The following is a 16,113-nucleotide window of genomic DNA, read 5'->3' as shown; positions in this document are numbered from 1 at the left end:
CCCCACACTCCATGGAAATATGGGATTTCCATTCTACAAAGCTGTCGTTTTTTTCACTGTTCCTTGTTATCTCATGCTCTCCTGAAATCTGACTTTTCCTAAATCTCTCAGGTTTCACAATCTCCTGAAATAAAGCTGAGACTGACATACAACTGGATTCACCATTAAATACATAAAGACCTGCCAGAACCTTGAGTATGGCAAGTTGCTAAAGGTAGCTGGACACTGTGGACAAGCTCCTCAGATGACCTGAGCTGGCACTATCAGCTCTGTGATGCTGCTTTATGGGTAGCCAGGTCACAGGGAGTCCTGTGCTGTGAAAGACATGATTGGGATCTGAGAATAGAGAAGAAGGTTAGATTCAGGCCTACATAAATCTTACAGCCAAAAAATAACCCAAATATCTTGTTTTCTGAGGAGTAGGACCTGAAAGACACAAAAGTGCTGACAGTTGCATCTGAAATCGGTGAAAATTCAAAACTCAACATCTGCTGCTGCTGCAGTTCCTGCTCCTATGGATGCCATCCCTCAATGGCTCCTAGCCCAAGACGACCCTGCCAATTTTTCCCACATGTTTGATTCTGTGTTATTCTTCCTTACCATATATTCTCTTCTTCTAGAGTCTTTTGAGGTGAACTTGTAAAGTAGATTTTTGCTTACAGGAAAATAGGCTAAGAAAATGTTTAAGGAAAAAATATTAATAACCTCATGCTCTAAACTTAGGAAAAAGAAATTTAGAGAAAGGGAGGAAGACTTAGTTTTCAGTGAAAACATCTAGCAAACTGCTGACTGAAACCAGGTGGGAATTTATTCTTTGGTTTAACTCCTCTGTGCATGGTGACTGCTAAAGAAGACATTATTACTCTGGAGAAGTGGTTAAGCTCTTGTGATGCTGACACTGTAAATTTCAACCTGTCTTTCCCTGGATTTATGCTTTCTTATTACTAGTTCAAACACTCTGAAGATTGCATTATGAAAGGTGCTCACTTAGAAAAGTTTTTGCAAGCATGTGTACACTCCGTAGATGGTTGTTATAGGCTGCCAGACAAAAATTTTTGGTCAATCTGACAACTGTTGTCCCTAGAGGAGCAATCCTTTCAAAAACTAGATTCATCGTGTGATAATTCTGCATGATAGCTCTTCCTCAGCTTGGTGGTGGTAATGATCTTCCAGATAAGTTTGTAGAGATCATCTGATTATGAGTCTGGAATTGATATTTGTCTTACATCATCTTCATGACAGTCTTTTGTCATATTAGGGGAATTTTATTACTGGTCTTTGGAGTATAGGTAAGAGGTAATCATTGTCTGAGATCCTGGAGCACACTAGTACAACACACTAATCATTTATAGGAGTAGACCAACATTTTGCATGGCCATAAAATAAGGCAGGGACTTATTGTCCCCATATTTGTACTTCTAAATACTTGCCCCAGTAATCTTTAAGCTCTGTTTTGACCTCTGAGCAGTGCACAGATATTAAGGATGAAGCAAAATGCAAACTAGCTTGTCATGGTTGAGCTCCTTGGACATGCTGGATTAGTAGCTGTTACCCATCACATTGGGTTACAGAGAGAGGCTTATGTGAACGCTCCGGTTTGTTGTGAAAAGGGCTCTCAGAAGGTGATTATAACTTTGTTTAAATAATGCATGGACTACTTTGTCAGCAAAGGCACCCATAAGGAAATGAAATGGGCTTTGAAAACAGATAAGTAAATCACAGTATGCTCAAGTAGCTGCTCCCAGCTGAATTGCAGTGAGAAGGACTATCACTCTTTTCCACCTCAGTGGGCAGACATTCAGGGGTGCTGAGGTCCAGCCTCGGTTTCAGCAGCAGTCATATACAGAGCCATCAGTTGAGATACATTTGCTTCTTCAACAGTTAATGCTTTGTTTGGCAGCACAAATTCAACCAAAAGTTAGAAGCTCCAGGGGGACATCATAGATGGGTTTGAAAAGCCAGCTGGACATGATACACACTTCCATCTTCAACCATGTAAATAGAGAGGAAGGAGGGGTACCGATTATTTAAGACATGTGACGAGTTGGTTATATTTACCTCAGTGACAAATGTGTGCAAGTAGAAACTGAGCTCTTTGCCTTGAAGGTGACATTTCACCGAGGAGCCCTCACATGTTCCTTTGGAGCATATATGGGCACATGTCGCTCAGCTTTGGAGTTCACCTCAGCTGGACCATGCTGGCTGTGAGCAGCATGAACAGAGATTAGGGCTGACATAACTGGGTGTGTGCTGGACTGATAGACTGATGGTCTGTGGCACATACAGTTAGTCATTCAGGGTTTGAAGGACATCCAGAAATTCCCAGCAAATGTCCAACAGCCTGTTCCCTAAATACCATTTCTGGCTAGAAAAGGAGTGTCTTTCTAGGGATATACAATTGCTTACAGTAACCCTAACAGCTATTTACCAGGCAGACTCTTTAAAAGACAGATTTCTTCATCAGCTGGAGCCCACATTTCCCTGCTGTGAACATGAGAAATACAGCACCATAGCAAGACAAGCCGCAACCTGTGCAATTGCCAGCTTGTGACTGCCTCATCTTTCTCAGACATTTAAATCCCCTCTCTGCATAACTGGAGGATTCCCTCCATCCGCAGCATGCAGCGTTGCCCAGATCTCAGCCAAGTGGTGGCTGTCTTCCCACTCTCTGCAGCAGGGCTAGTTTTAGGGAGAGATTGGGTACAGTGGGAGAGGTACCCTGTACAGAATAGCAGGAAGGTTAGGTAGTGAAGCTAAAGACCCCAAGCCTGGGCCAGAAAGCACGTTTTGGCTGTTCCTGATGGTTGACAGAGGACACCTTGTATGAGTACTCGATTTATCAAAACTGGGATCCTCTGAGCTGAACTCAGACACTGTGCTGCCTGCTCATTTCACCCTGACTTCTCTCAGGCATTCTGTGTGGAAGCAGGGCCACACCACCTTCATCCTTCTGCTGGAGAGCCGAACACATGGCAGTCACACACTGCCCTTTGCCACTTGAGCCTGAGTGAGTCTGATTGTATCTGATATTTGATGACTAAATCTGATTCCTGTTATGGGATAACCCAGGGTGGAAAAACCTTTGGGTACTTTTCTTCTGTCTTTGAGGGGGCCCAAATGAGCTTTTGATTTGTTAAGTATGAGTCAGGGTAGGTCAACCCCTTTGAGTACTGTTTATTAAAAACCCCAGTGGCAGAAAACAGCAAAACAAGCAGTATATATGTTTTTGTCATTAGACTTGCTACCTTCCAAAGCTTTCTGCCAAATTGGCATGGCAATCCAGAAAACCAGAAGTTGCTGTGACTGTGACAGATGAATGGTTTCATTTAACACAGGCTGTACTATATTAGGATGTTTACAAGTAGTGTTTAATTGGAAATGGGGTTTGTTCAGTGCCAAGCTATGAACAATTGCAGTAAATAAAAATGAGGCATGCCTGAAATGTATTTTGGTTTAGGAGGGGGCTTAAGACATGAACAGTTCCCTCAGACATAAAATTTGCATTTAATAAATAAATTGAATAAACAATTACTTTGTGTTCCTTCAGTGCCAGGCATAAACAGAAACTTAATGTCATGGCTGTTATGAAAACCAGAGAGGAAAGTGGGAGCTTGCAGAACTTGATCCATCCCTCAAGGGTCTGACAGGGGGAAAGAGGAACTTGTGCAGCTGTGGCACCATGACTGGCATTAATAGGAAATGCTGTAGCCCGACAGCCCCATAAACCAGAACGTTTCTTGCAGCTCCTGTGGAATAAAACAGATTGTTTCTTGGGCTGTAGGAAGTCTTTTTTTTTCATACCTACATAGTTTAGAAAGCCCAAAAGGACACACATGAAAAAAAACAACTGTGCAGGCACCTTGACATATTGCTGATTCAGTAGCAGTAACTTTAACTTGTATACTGTGGTCAGTGTTGAATTGCCCAGACTAGCTTTTCTCATCATCCTAGTGTGCCGAGAGGCTGGTCAGACCAGAAGCAAGCACAAGTCCTGCTTACATGAGGAAAAGACAGTGCCAGCTCCAGAGAAGTTGAACTATCCCATGAGCCTGACAAGCAGACGGATAAGATGAAGACCAGCTGTGACAGATGGGCATCTTCTGAAGGGTGGGTTCAAATGGGGATACATACCATGCTGACAAGAGTCAGCTACCCTAATCTTAAATGTCTGTGTGCTTTAATCTTTCCCATCCATGTTTATCACATTTTCTGTCTCTCCACAATTTACCTTTTTCTTCCTCTCATTCATGCTGCCTCCTTCCATTGACATTTTCACCTCCAGCTTTTTCTCTGCTTTTTCACAGCATGTCTGCCTTTAACTTTTGCCTTCCTTTTCTGCCTCTCAGTGGCTCAGATAAGGCCTGCCAGATTGAAAAGTCTGTAGTTTCTCCAAGACAGAGATTAGAAGCATTGGTTCTGTTTTGGTCACGCCACCATGTGCCAAATAGATGGATATGATGAAACCCTGACGTTCTGGCTTGCAGCGGATACCGACACCTAGTCCAGTGCAATTTACTCTCTTGACGATTAGGCAAAAACTAACCAGAATGTTCTGCTCCCCCAGTGCCATGCTAGAGGGTGGGGTAACCACAAGCATCGCAGCAGGCCTTGTGTATCTGGGTCTCCAACAAGAGACTGCAGTGCAGCATTGCCTTTCCGCTGTCCTGCTTCCTCCCAAGTAACCTCTGAGCTTTGAACAACTTATTTTTCCCTTTCTCAGCAACTTTTTTCAGCTACCCACCTAGCTCCTCCTGAGCAGAGAGACACTCAGCAAGTTTGGAGCCTGGCGACCTGTTTCCCTGTGGCTGGGGAGGAATTTCCAGAGGATGAGTGGTATGTGTGCTGATCTCAGGGGAACAGGGGTGTTGCCAAGCCTAACCAGCAAACTGGGCCAGGAAAGGCCGCACATACGCTTTCACCAGAGGAAAGGAATGTTTGTGGAAACTGGGAATAGCGGAGCTTATTTAACTCTGCTCCTTTCCTCCTCACATTCTTTTTAGTTACAAGCCCAGCACTGAGCTTGCACTGCCACGAGCACCGTCACAGTGAGAAAAGAAGAGCCAGGTTATTGCTGCAGCCTGGAGCCCCTCAGTGGGGATAAAAAGAGTCAGTGGCTAAGGGTTAGCCACTGAGTAGGCAAGGGAGCCCCGTGGCTTGTGGTGCAGACAGTCTAGTTTAATGTCCCTGAATGAGCATGTATGCTGTGGGGGATATATTGTAAAGCTGCAACAGAAACAGCCAAATAAAACAGGATTTCATGGTAATGAGAAACACAGGAGCAATAGGGGCATAGAGGATCCCTTCCTTGGCTTTATTTCCTTCAACTGGGAGAGAATACCCCATAGATGACTGTCCTCTTGGAGGCATTTTTTTGCGCGTCTCTCCACAAGTGTTATTTGCAGCTCATCTTCAAGTGGCTTTTTTTTTTTTCCTAATCTTTTTATGATGCTTTGATACACTTCCTCTGTTTCCCACCATCAACTATCCATGTAGCAGACCTGCACCGACTTCACCCATGCCAGTGCCATTCTGCTGAAAACCACTTTAACCAACAAATAACACATTTGGACTGGAAGCTTTTAACAACCAGGGTTACTACAGGAAACCAGATTCCAGAGAATGGCCTCACTCCTGTGAGTGGCAAAACTCCCATCGACTTCAGTGGTGCTGGTTTGCACATTTAGGTGCTTTCAAAGTTAAAGCAAGGAGAAGACTATTTTGCCCACTTCAAACCAAGACACTCGCACAGTTCCCAGTTTTGCTGCAGCTGGGTCCATGTACCCAGTTAGCTTCTCTGCATCTTGGACAGACTCAGCTCCCTGAAGCAGAACCAATGTTAGGGTTAGGTTTTTCAGAGCCTGGTTGAAGGTGGGTGCAGGCTGTGCATGCAGGCAAGCACCAGTGTTTATTCCCAGTAACCTAAATTGGCCCTATGGGTCCTGCCCTGCCTTGTACCCAGGCACAGGCACTGCATGCAAAGTTAATTGCTCCACCACTCAGTGCTTTACCTCAGCAATTTACATCTTGCTGTCACTATTTGAATAATCAGAGTCTCTGCAGCCTGGTGATGTTCATTAAGACCTGCTGACTTTCCTTTCAATGACATTGTACTATTCAGTGCTTTTGATAAGATTTCTTCTGCCTGAGAAGTCATTCACTCCTGATGAATCTGGCATGTTTTAACCAACAAGAAAAGCATTTCATGCTTCAGAAACAGATTTTTTTTAAATCACAAGATACAGGAGCATACACACAGAGCTGTTCTGAAGAGGTCTGGGGCAACTGATTTAATTACTCTGTGCATCACAATGAAAAGGGATGCTAACATTTCCTCTCCTTAAGTACACTGAAAGTTCTTTGGAGAAGGAAAGATTTTTTTCACCCTGTGTGTTCGCATAATGCCAGGTACCAATGGGGTCTCTAGGACCATCAGTCAAGTGTAAGATAATCAGGAGAGGACTCACAGAGCGCGATACATCTTTGCATGTGTTCATGAGTTATTTAATTTTAACAGAGCTACTTCACCTGTGGAAGGGAACATTTTCTTAACAGCATACATTAAGAGTGGTGAGATGGCTGTTAAAGGTCAGGAGAAGGGAGCTATTTCCATGTGAAATTGTGAGGAGGGATTTGAACGGCAGGAGGTGTTTCTGAGCTGAACTTTGGCTGGGACATGAGGACTCTTGTACAAACTGATCCAGATCCCATGGCAGCTCTATACCTGGGACTGAGGCAAATAAATGGGACACTACAGAATGTAGTGTCCTAAAATGCAGGAATCCTGAAGAAAAAAAAACAAAAAAGAGCAAAATGTCAACAAATGCCTTACTGACTTGCCAGTTCTCAGTACTGGAATGGAACTGGGATTACTGAAAAGATTCTACTGGTGCTACTTTTAGCTCATAGTTCTCACTTAGTCTAGCACATATCAAACAGAAAACAGCTTTACTTCATGGGTCTTCCACTTGTTGCTTACCCAATTTTCTTCAAAATTGTCTAGCTCCTTTCTAACTTTTGATTCTGTTATCTAGTTTATGACTGTATGAGCTGTAATCTTTAGCCATTTTTTGGCTGCTTCCTGGGGAGAAAGAGCCTCAGAATCACTTAGAGCCTTCCTTGCTAACAGCATGACTGCTTTTATAAAGTACAGTACCCATCTGTGATCTAAACTAAACTGTAGAAGCTTCTATAATCTATCCTCTTTCTGATCTCATCAGTTTGGCATCATTGCCCTAGAAGAGATTAGAAACTTTGATTTTTTTTTTTTTAAAGAATCCTTTACATCTTTCAGTTTCAGGTGTCCACTGTGAATTCTGATTTAGGGATCATCCTCCATGCAGGTTAAATTAATTAAGTCTGCCCTCAAAGAAGTATCTGGGGAATCAGGACATGCTGAAAAGGATTTTGATTACAGTTGCAGCCATACCCTATTGGATATTTATCCTACACAGGTGAAATCCTTTAAGAGACTCTTACCTTCTAGCTACCTTTCTTAACACCAAGCAGTTTTCCCAGGTACTAATACGTAATCCCTTTTCAGCCCCTTCTTCAGTCCTCTGTCTCTGCTCTTTCTGCAATAGCTCTTTATTTAATAGTTTCAGATTGTCACCACAGCTGATGCCCAAGGAATTTGCCACTAGAAATAGGAGGGCCATGTCTGTGCTACACAGTAAAGCTTAGGGCAGAGGTGTCAGAGCCAGAAGAAGTGTAAGCATATCAGTGTGGTACTGGGATCAACCAGGTGATCCCTGCTGAAAGGCAGAGCTCATTCTCTTGGGCACATCCTATGCATGTGACTATCATCCTGTAGGGACACCAGCTGGAGTCCTTACACTGTCCTGTGAAGCGCAAGACAGGCAGCTTTTCTTGGCCCTGTGTCTATGGTCATTACTCCACACGTCATTGTGCTACGCAGATATCCTTGTTACATCCTTAGTTCATTAATTCTCACATACTTTCCAGATCTGCTTGAAAATGTAGTTTTGTCCTTGCTTTCTTCTGGTTGCTTAAAGGGCAGAAAATATTCTTCTAATGCCTCCTTCCTATGACTTACAGTGTAGGACAAATTGTTTTTTAACAAGACCACAACCTGGTATACTCGAGGCCCTCTGGACATACGTGTATATATGTGTTTGACCATTTGTGTTGTAATTACATGCTGTGTTCAGGTCATATTCCTTCTGCTTGTCTGTCCAAGCCAAAAATGCCAAACCAAGTGCTATTGTCAGCAGTGTGATCCCACAAGTTGCTCAATAAGGGAGTGCCTAGCTGTAAGGATGCAATGTGAAATGAGGGAAGAAGAGAGGCAAATAAGGTCACAAGGTGTGGGGGTGCACCACATGCCCTAGTCTCCAAGGCATTCATCCTTTGCCCACACAGCAAGATCACCAGCAACCTGCTATATAGCAAATGATTACAGAATATAGAATAGGTTAAATACAGCTTCCTTATAAAAAGACTGTCTGGTTTTCTAGCAACAGCCTAACTCTCATTTCTACATAGTCCTCCCTCTCCTGGCACCAGAGACCTGCCAGCCTGCTGTAGCTAAGCCCACGAGCAGAAGCACCCTGAAAAAGTTGCTCATGTAGCAGCTGCTCCATCAGACTCACAAACTCAGTTGCCACAACACTAGAGCAAATACTAGAAGTTTGCACTGCTGTGGGGAAATTATGAGGATGGGCCTTCTGTTCTTTCAAGTAATTCCTTCTGCAGAACGCCTCTAAGGAGAGCAAACTGTTCCTCTGATGTTTTAGAACAACCATTTGACTTTGACAGAGCTCTAGAGACAAAATAATGCACTTGGACCAGATAGGGCTGGATGCAACCGTAGTAACTGGTTTTGAGGTTTCAAAGGCACAGTACAACCATTCCCCAAAAGCATGAAACCTCAGTGAGCTAATATAGCTATTACATCATTTTCTCACTCGAGGGTGAAAATTTTTACTTTCTTATTTCGTGTCTTCAACGCAGAAAATCAAAATGCATATTCGCTCCCTGAGCAAACATGTTAAGCATGGTACTTACTGTTTGTGTGCCATTTATTTGGATCAGGAAGCCCTTACAGCAAATAAATTACAGCTAGCTAAGGTGAAACATGTTAATAAGGATTGCCTTAGAGGTTTCTCCTGCAGAAGCAGGCAATTCTTACATTGCCGATCTGAAGCTGACTTCTGCTTTCCAATGCACTGGTGCTCATCAGACTAGTTTGATGAATGCAACTGAGTGGCAAGCAGTGACACTTTGTGTAGTTACCACAGCTGCATGAGAGATTTTTGTTTATTTTTGTTGACAAAGAGCAGGATTTGTTCCTTGGTTTCTGCAGCAAAAACATCTCTTAAGATCTGGGATTCTTATTTGTGACCTTCAGAAATTAATCTGTCCTCACCCTTACCATCACATAGGGAATATCACTCATTAGAGACCTAACATTTCTCCCTAAAGAGGTGCTTCACAAAATCTGAGAGTGTAATGCCACACAGCTAATCCTACAACAGTATCAAGGAAACCTGAGATGGTGACAAGCAAATTATTTCATCACCATTCAGGATCTTTTCCTTATTACTCTGAACACGTCCATCCTAGAGACCAAGCTTTGCATATGACTTCTGAGCCAATGTCCACAGCTGGATTTAGGCAGGTTGAAGTGTGTGACATTTATAACACAAATGGATGGGTGGGTGAGGAAAAAGAAAAAAAAAATAAAATCAAAAAACCAAAAAGGAAAACAAAACCACTCAATTTTCCTGCCAGAAATGCTTTTATACATATATATATATATATATATTTCCATTCATTGACATTTGTAAAAGCAAAGTGAAAAAGGAGGTGGCAGCCTGGAGTTCCCACTCACCAATCAGCACAAGTATGTTCATCTTTCCTGAGGTCTGACTTTTTTCTTGAGCCGAAGCTTCAATACTTAGCTACAAGGGCTGGGCATCCAAGGCTGCCCCAGTGCCCCCTAGTGAAAAAACAATGAAAAATGGACCATATTTTATGCGGTATTGACTGTTTATTTCTGCTGCAAACAACCACTGTTGATAATTAAAGCAGGATCCTTTGTCGTACTGGTTTGTAAACAATCTGGACTGCTAGTAAAAATGGAGATCATATGCAGATCTGTCTTTCATTTCCATTAGACCAGGTGCTGATCTGTCTTTCCTTTTCTATTGCAAAACTTAGATCAGGAATAGGATAAGACCTAAATGACTGAGGTTTAACCCAGTCAGTTGTCATTTGTGGAGGGGAGGAAGAGCTCTGAGTGTGCAGAAGGGTGTGTCGTGCCTCAGTACTCAAATTTCCCCTGAAGTTTCTAAGCAAATCAAAAATTAGGACAGCGCTCTGGCCCTCTAAATACTGCAAATGAGGATGGCATTGGTTGGGCTGACAGATAGTTTAGGGGAGTGAAGGTTCTCTGAAGTAGCTATTATTGAAGGAGTCATGCCTCTAAAACATATTTGGAGCTGAATAGTCCCAACAGCTGTGGAGAAAAAATGTGGTTTCCTCCTCAGCAAATGTCTGTATACAGTATTTGTGAGAACTGAATTCCTTATCACAAAGGGGAATGAATCTTCTCTTTCCACTGAAGTCTCAAATCCCAAACTCTAGAGCTTCCAAATTGAAAACAATCTGCTTTCCCAAAAGGCATAGTAGAATTCTGATGTTTTTCTTTAAATATTCATGGCAGTTAAATTGGCCTTTAATAGTTGCATGGATTCATTTGAGGGTTGTGTTGTTAATGAAAAATAAGTGTGTTAGCAAAACTGAAGAACATCCTTAAATTTCATAGAGATTATTCCATGGAAATGAACCTTTTTCTTTTTCTTTTTTTTTTCCATTTCAGAGGTTAGGTAACCTCATTCTTCCAAAAGGTAGGGTTTTTTTTTTAATATATACAGATTTAGTTCTGATTTTATCACCCTTTTATGTGTCACCTCTGAAAATATGAGCACTTATGTGCAGAATTAAGAGATTTTATTATGACAATGGGTGTCATTATCATCTATTATACAGTAAGAGAAAAGTAAGATATATGCAGGTATAATGACTCATCCAGTATCATCCAAGAGGCTGATGAATACACTGGGGAAAGAATCTGCCATTCTGAGTCCCAGGCCATTGCCCTGACAGTGAGCCCCACTAACTGCAAGGAACAACTAAGCATTCATACAGCCCTAGCAGAATTGCATACCTCTTCATTGATTCATTCAGCCATCGCCTCCCCTGTAAAATCAAAACCAAACCCAAACTGTAGACTAGAAAGAAATCAGCTATACAGTTATAATGAGGAAGACATGGGCAATTGGGGTGGGGACAGGGGCACCTGAATGCTTGAGGTCTTAACAGACCTCAGTGAATTTCAGTGAATTTCAATATCAGAACCAAAGAAATCTTTGGGGAGGTGTTTCCTTTTTCCACTTCAAGCAGCTACTGAACCCATGCCAAATACCGAGGAAAGAATAAAACAAAAAAGGGAAAGGACATCATCCCTATCTTTTAAGCAAGCATCTCCCATACAATCCAACAGTCCCAAGACGTTTCATATGTTACTGCCACACACTTGAATACAAATATGTCACAACTACATATTGTCATGTTGGCAGCTGAAGCCTAATAACTTCCTTATGTTCTATGTGCTAGTCTGTCAGGGTAACATCGTAGGCATTCCTAAGCACCTTTCAAAATCCAGGCATTGTTGTGTTTACTATTACGAGGTATCTGCCTGGTGGAACGGAAGGTTATGCCACCTGTGACTGCAAAGGCTTTTGCTTTAAGCTTTCATCATCTATGATTTTTATTAATGCAGGAGAAAAGGGAGAAAGAATGAGAAAGAAAAAATTGAGAAAATAATGTTGGCTTGGTTCTTGGGATATTTTATATATATTATTTATATTATAATACAATACATATAGCATTTTACCTTTATGCACTTATGCATGTGTATTTTTCTATTTGTCTATATAATTACTTAGCTGACCTGTTTAAAGGAGAAAAAGAATTCGAGAGTTGGAAGGGACAAATTATATATATATTTATATATGTACTATATATAAATATATGTATGTATATGTAGAATGTAACATAATTTCAGACCAAATCTAAAAACTCAAAGTTTTCTACTAAACAGTTTTTCATATTTAAATCTTACCTCTGTTCCATTTGTGGGTCACAGTGGCATGAGCACTGTAATAGAACAACAGCAGCAGTAAAGTCTTCCAAAGCATCCTTCTCTTTAAAATACACATGTCTAGCTGTATAGTAGCTTTTTCAATTTCCTAGTTCCTTTCTTTTCAGGAATAAATAAATGGCTTTTCCTCTCCCCCTCCCCCTTTGAAGGAGAACCTGTCTGTTCTGAGTACAGCTGAAGTCAGTGTGCAGCTCCACTCCCAAACGAAGTCTCCTCGGGATCAGGAAACTTACTTTCACAGACAGACTTTGTTTTTATCCACATCTGGAATGACTCATAGTGCATGTGAGTTTGCTGGCAGCTGTGTGAATAAATATCATTACATTTTTGTACTTGAGTTTCATTTGTTATATGGCCCAGTTGGAATTTATTTTTGTCCAATAAAGAGCCACAAGTAACTTCATTTAAGGACACTTTTGGATCCTAGCTCAGTAGCTACTGCTCTGTAATGCAGGGGGCTATGTGCTAACCCATGTCTAAAGTAAAACCCTCGTCTGGAACGGTATACAGCTTCCCTTGGACGCTAAAGTCAGGGAGCGGGGTATGTGCTCTGCAAGAACATTTTGCTACTGTGATTCATATAATCAGTCCTTTACTAAGAACATAAAATGCCACACTTAGACCAGTTGGTCTTTTCGATCATTTGGCCAGTGAAGAGAACAGGAAGGTCTAAATCCTTAACTGGCTCTTCAATGATACTAAATGGAATATTAAGCAATCCTAAAGACAATCTACAGTAGCCAGTCTGAGTGTGGAGAGGTGGTGCTGACAAGGCTACTGATAGAGGTCTCCTTGACCTTGGCCCCAGGGAAGATAACGCTGAAGTGTTTACCCCAGAGCAGCCCAGCATGTAGGAAACTGCAGGTACCTACTGCCCCTAGCACAGCGGTAGCAGCAGCATTGAGGGGTGCTTTGTGGGAATACAGCACTGGAATACATAACAGCAGGTTACTGTGTGTTGAACAGAATGACAAAAAATAAGGAGTATTTAGCAGAATCAAGGGATAGGGGATACTCCATGTGGTGCCTAGAAGTGATGAGTCTAATTCTCTTCTTTTATAGGTGAGTGTAAGCCAGGAGCAAATCCACAAACATGAATTTACACTGGTGTAAAAATGGCACATAAGAAAGAAGACTCCAGCTCAGAAGGTATGAATAGAAGAATTAAGGGAGAGGATCAAGAGCTGGAATGGCAGAGGGCACTGTGGCTCACAATTAATGGGCACTAGCAGGAAGGCATGGAGAAAACCTGTTCAGCTCCTATATGCCTCATGCCAACATCTGGCCTTAGCCTGAGTCCCCTCATTCTTCTCTGTCCCAGCTTCAAGTAACACCAGCTGTAAAGGAAGGAGGAGGGTCAAATAAGGTTGTCCTGCTTAAGGCAACTCCCTTTCTTTTCCTACATATACAGATTTTCCTGTGCCCAGGCTGCCTCAGGTTACTCCCACATTACAGCGTATGAATGTAAGACAGTATTTTATATGCCAAGGAGACGACAAAAGGCGTAATTCAAGCAGAAGGTGGCTAACTAACTCTTTTGCTATGTACTCTTTTTACTGTAACATATTTAGGATGGGTCTGAATGAAAGTTAAAGCTAAGAGTAGGCTCACTCATACTGTCCAGAAATTATGGAACTGGAGTAAACTAGCTTAACATTCCCTAGAGAGAGGGAGAAAGAAAAGCAGATGACACAAGAAGATGATTATTCCTACTTAGCTCACATAAGACACTTGGAACAGGATGAGTTGCTGTCTGGAGGAGGTGGATCCACTCATTAGAATGGCAATACTGAGGTGATGTACATCAAGACAATTTTCATCAAGAAGGTGCAACTTACTTACACCATGATAAGGGGATAATGATCTGTCAACCACTGAAGACAAAACATTGTGGTGAAACTCCTACTGGAAAGACTTCAACCAGCAGGGAGGGCTTGAGGAAGTAGCCCTTAATTTTAGTAAACCACCTTAATAAACGTTCTCTAGCAAGCAAACACAGTGGATATAAATGGCTTCCTTAATGTAGAATCATAGAATAGAATCATAGAATAGTTAGGGTTGGAAAGGACCTTAAGATCATCTAGTTCCAACCCCCCCTGCCATGGGCAGGGACACCTCACGCTAAATCATATCACCCAAGGCTTCGTCCAACCTGGCCTTGAACACTGCCAGGGATGGAGCATTCACAACCTCCCTGGGCAACTCATTCCAGTGCCTCACCACCCTAACAGGAAAGAATTTCCTCCTTATATCCAATCTAAACTTCCCCTGTTGAAGTTTTAACCCATTACCCCTTGTCCTATCACTACAGTCCCTAATGAAGAGTCCCTCCCCAGCATCCCTATAAGCTCCCTTCAGATACTGGAAGGCTGCTATGAGGTCTCCACACAGCCTTCTCTTCTCCAGGCTGAACAGCCCCAACTTCCTCAGCCTGTCTTCATACAGGAGGTGCTCCAGTCCCCTGATCATCCTCGTGGCCCTTCTCTGGACTTGTTCCAACAGTTCTATGTCCTTTTTATGTTGAGGACACAAGAACTGCACCTACCAGAACTGCATGTGACTACATCAGCCTAACTAACTACGCTGGTATAACAAGTAATGTCAGCAGGGTCTGTGAACAATATGTTTCAGAGTGAGACAAGGGAGAAGCAGCATTTGGGATGTGCATTGCAGGCTTGAGAAATGAAAGAAAATTATGAGAAAACTTAAAATCCTGTGAAGTAACAAAGGAACGCATTTTCAGTGGGTTTCAGGGATGAAGAGATGGAAACTCTTCTGAAATTCTATATAATTTCTAAGAAAACAGCAGCTGATAGAAGAAAATGAAGGAGCATAGACAGGCGCCATCACCCTCTAAACCAGAATCAGAACTATTTTTCAGAAAGAGCTCTGCAGAACGGCTCTACCTCCTGGCTGTCAGCAACAGGACACTTCCTCTGCTTGTTCGTTGTCACTTCTGGCTAGAAATGAAGAGGAGAAAAATCCCAGGTATTTCCTTCCGTAATCTTCCCTTCCATGTCCAGCCTCTGGAGCAAGCACCCTTGGAGCAACAGAGGAACAGCAACTGAGAAAGACAGAAGAGATGTGTGAGAATACTGGCATACAGCTCAAAGAGATATGAGAGTATAAAATTACTACTGCTCTCTCCTTTTTGAGACCCTAGAAATATTGCTCGGAAGCTACATTATATGTGATTTTTTAATTATTATTATGTATTTCTCCTTTATCTGAGTCTGGCTACAGAATCCTCTCTAGCAACCTTTTCCTTATCTGAGCTCAAATACGAACTCTCCCAGTCTGTGGTTCAAGGCCACACTCCTCAGCGCAGTCTTCAGGAATTCTGGCTTTGCCTCTCTTCATGTATCACAACTGAAGGGCAAATTTTACTTTAGGACTGTGAATCATGCACTCACATCTTTTTTTCTTACAGGAAATGCACCTGTACATACAACAGTTCCATGTAAAATAAGAAATGGTTTCCCTGTGGCATGTCCCTGAGAAGTGTAAATACCCCTCAAACCTGTAGAACTTTTTCTCTCCCATATGGATGCATACACAGAAAATCATATCCTTCCTAGTAGAAAGCCCTCCAGCTGAAGCCAGGAAATAAATCTTTCAAGCATGCTCAGGGCATTTCATCTATACAGCTTCTATTTATCTCATTATTATATTTTACTAGATAGTTGCTCAGTTTAAGCTAAAGGCATTTTCTGCCTATGCTGGAGATTTGAGTCATTTCAACTATAATGAATGCTAAAGCAGGGTAGAAATCCTCACTATTTATAAATATTAAACACTTTCAGATTACTTTGGTTGACAAGAAGCTGAACATGAGCTGGCAGTGTGTGCTTGCACCTCAGAAAGCCAACCATATCTTGGGTTGCATCAAAAGGAGCAGGAGCAGCACATTGAAGGAGATGGTTCTGCCC

The 16,113-nt window shown here is 42.1% G+C and overlaps 1 protein-coding gene across 3 annotated transcripts in view; it reads right to left on the bottom strand.

Annotated features, from left to right (window-relative positions):
• Positions 1-16,113, bottom strand: part of FAM180A (family with sequence similarity 180 member A) — an 82,726-nt gene that overhangs the window by 13,518 nt on the left and 53,095 nt on the right. For 2 of the 3 annotated variants that reach the window (XR_009964365.1, XM_062616487.1), the window contains exon 1: positions 12,146-12,784. The exons of the other annotated variant lie outside the window; for it this stretch is intronic. Coding sequence is in view for 1 of the 2 variants with exons in the window: in XM_062616487.1 (XP_062472471.1) it covers positions 12,146-12,242 (97 nt within the window). In the remaining variant the exon portion in view is untranslated. Of the gene's footprint in view, positions 1-12,145; positions 12,785-16,113 lie in introns of those variants that run through there. 3 annotated transcript variants of the gene reach the window in all.

Source organism: Pezoporus occidentalis, unplaced genomic scaffold, assembly GCF_034315485.1.
Source record: "Pezoporus occidentalis ecotype Australia unplaced genomic scaffold, CSIRO_AGI_Poc_V1 ctg19, whole genome shotgun sequence".
NCBI lineage: Eukaryota > Metazoa > Chordata > Aves > Psittaciformes > Psittacidae > Pezoporus > Pezoporus occidentalis.
This window is presented reverse-complemented; position numbering and strand designations above follow the sequence as displayed.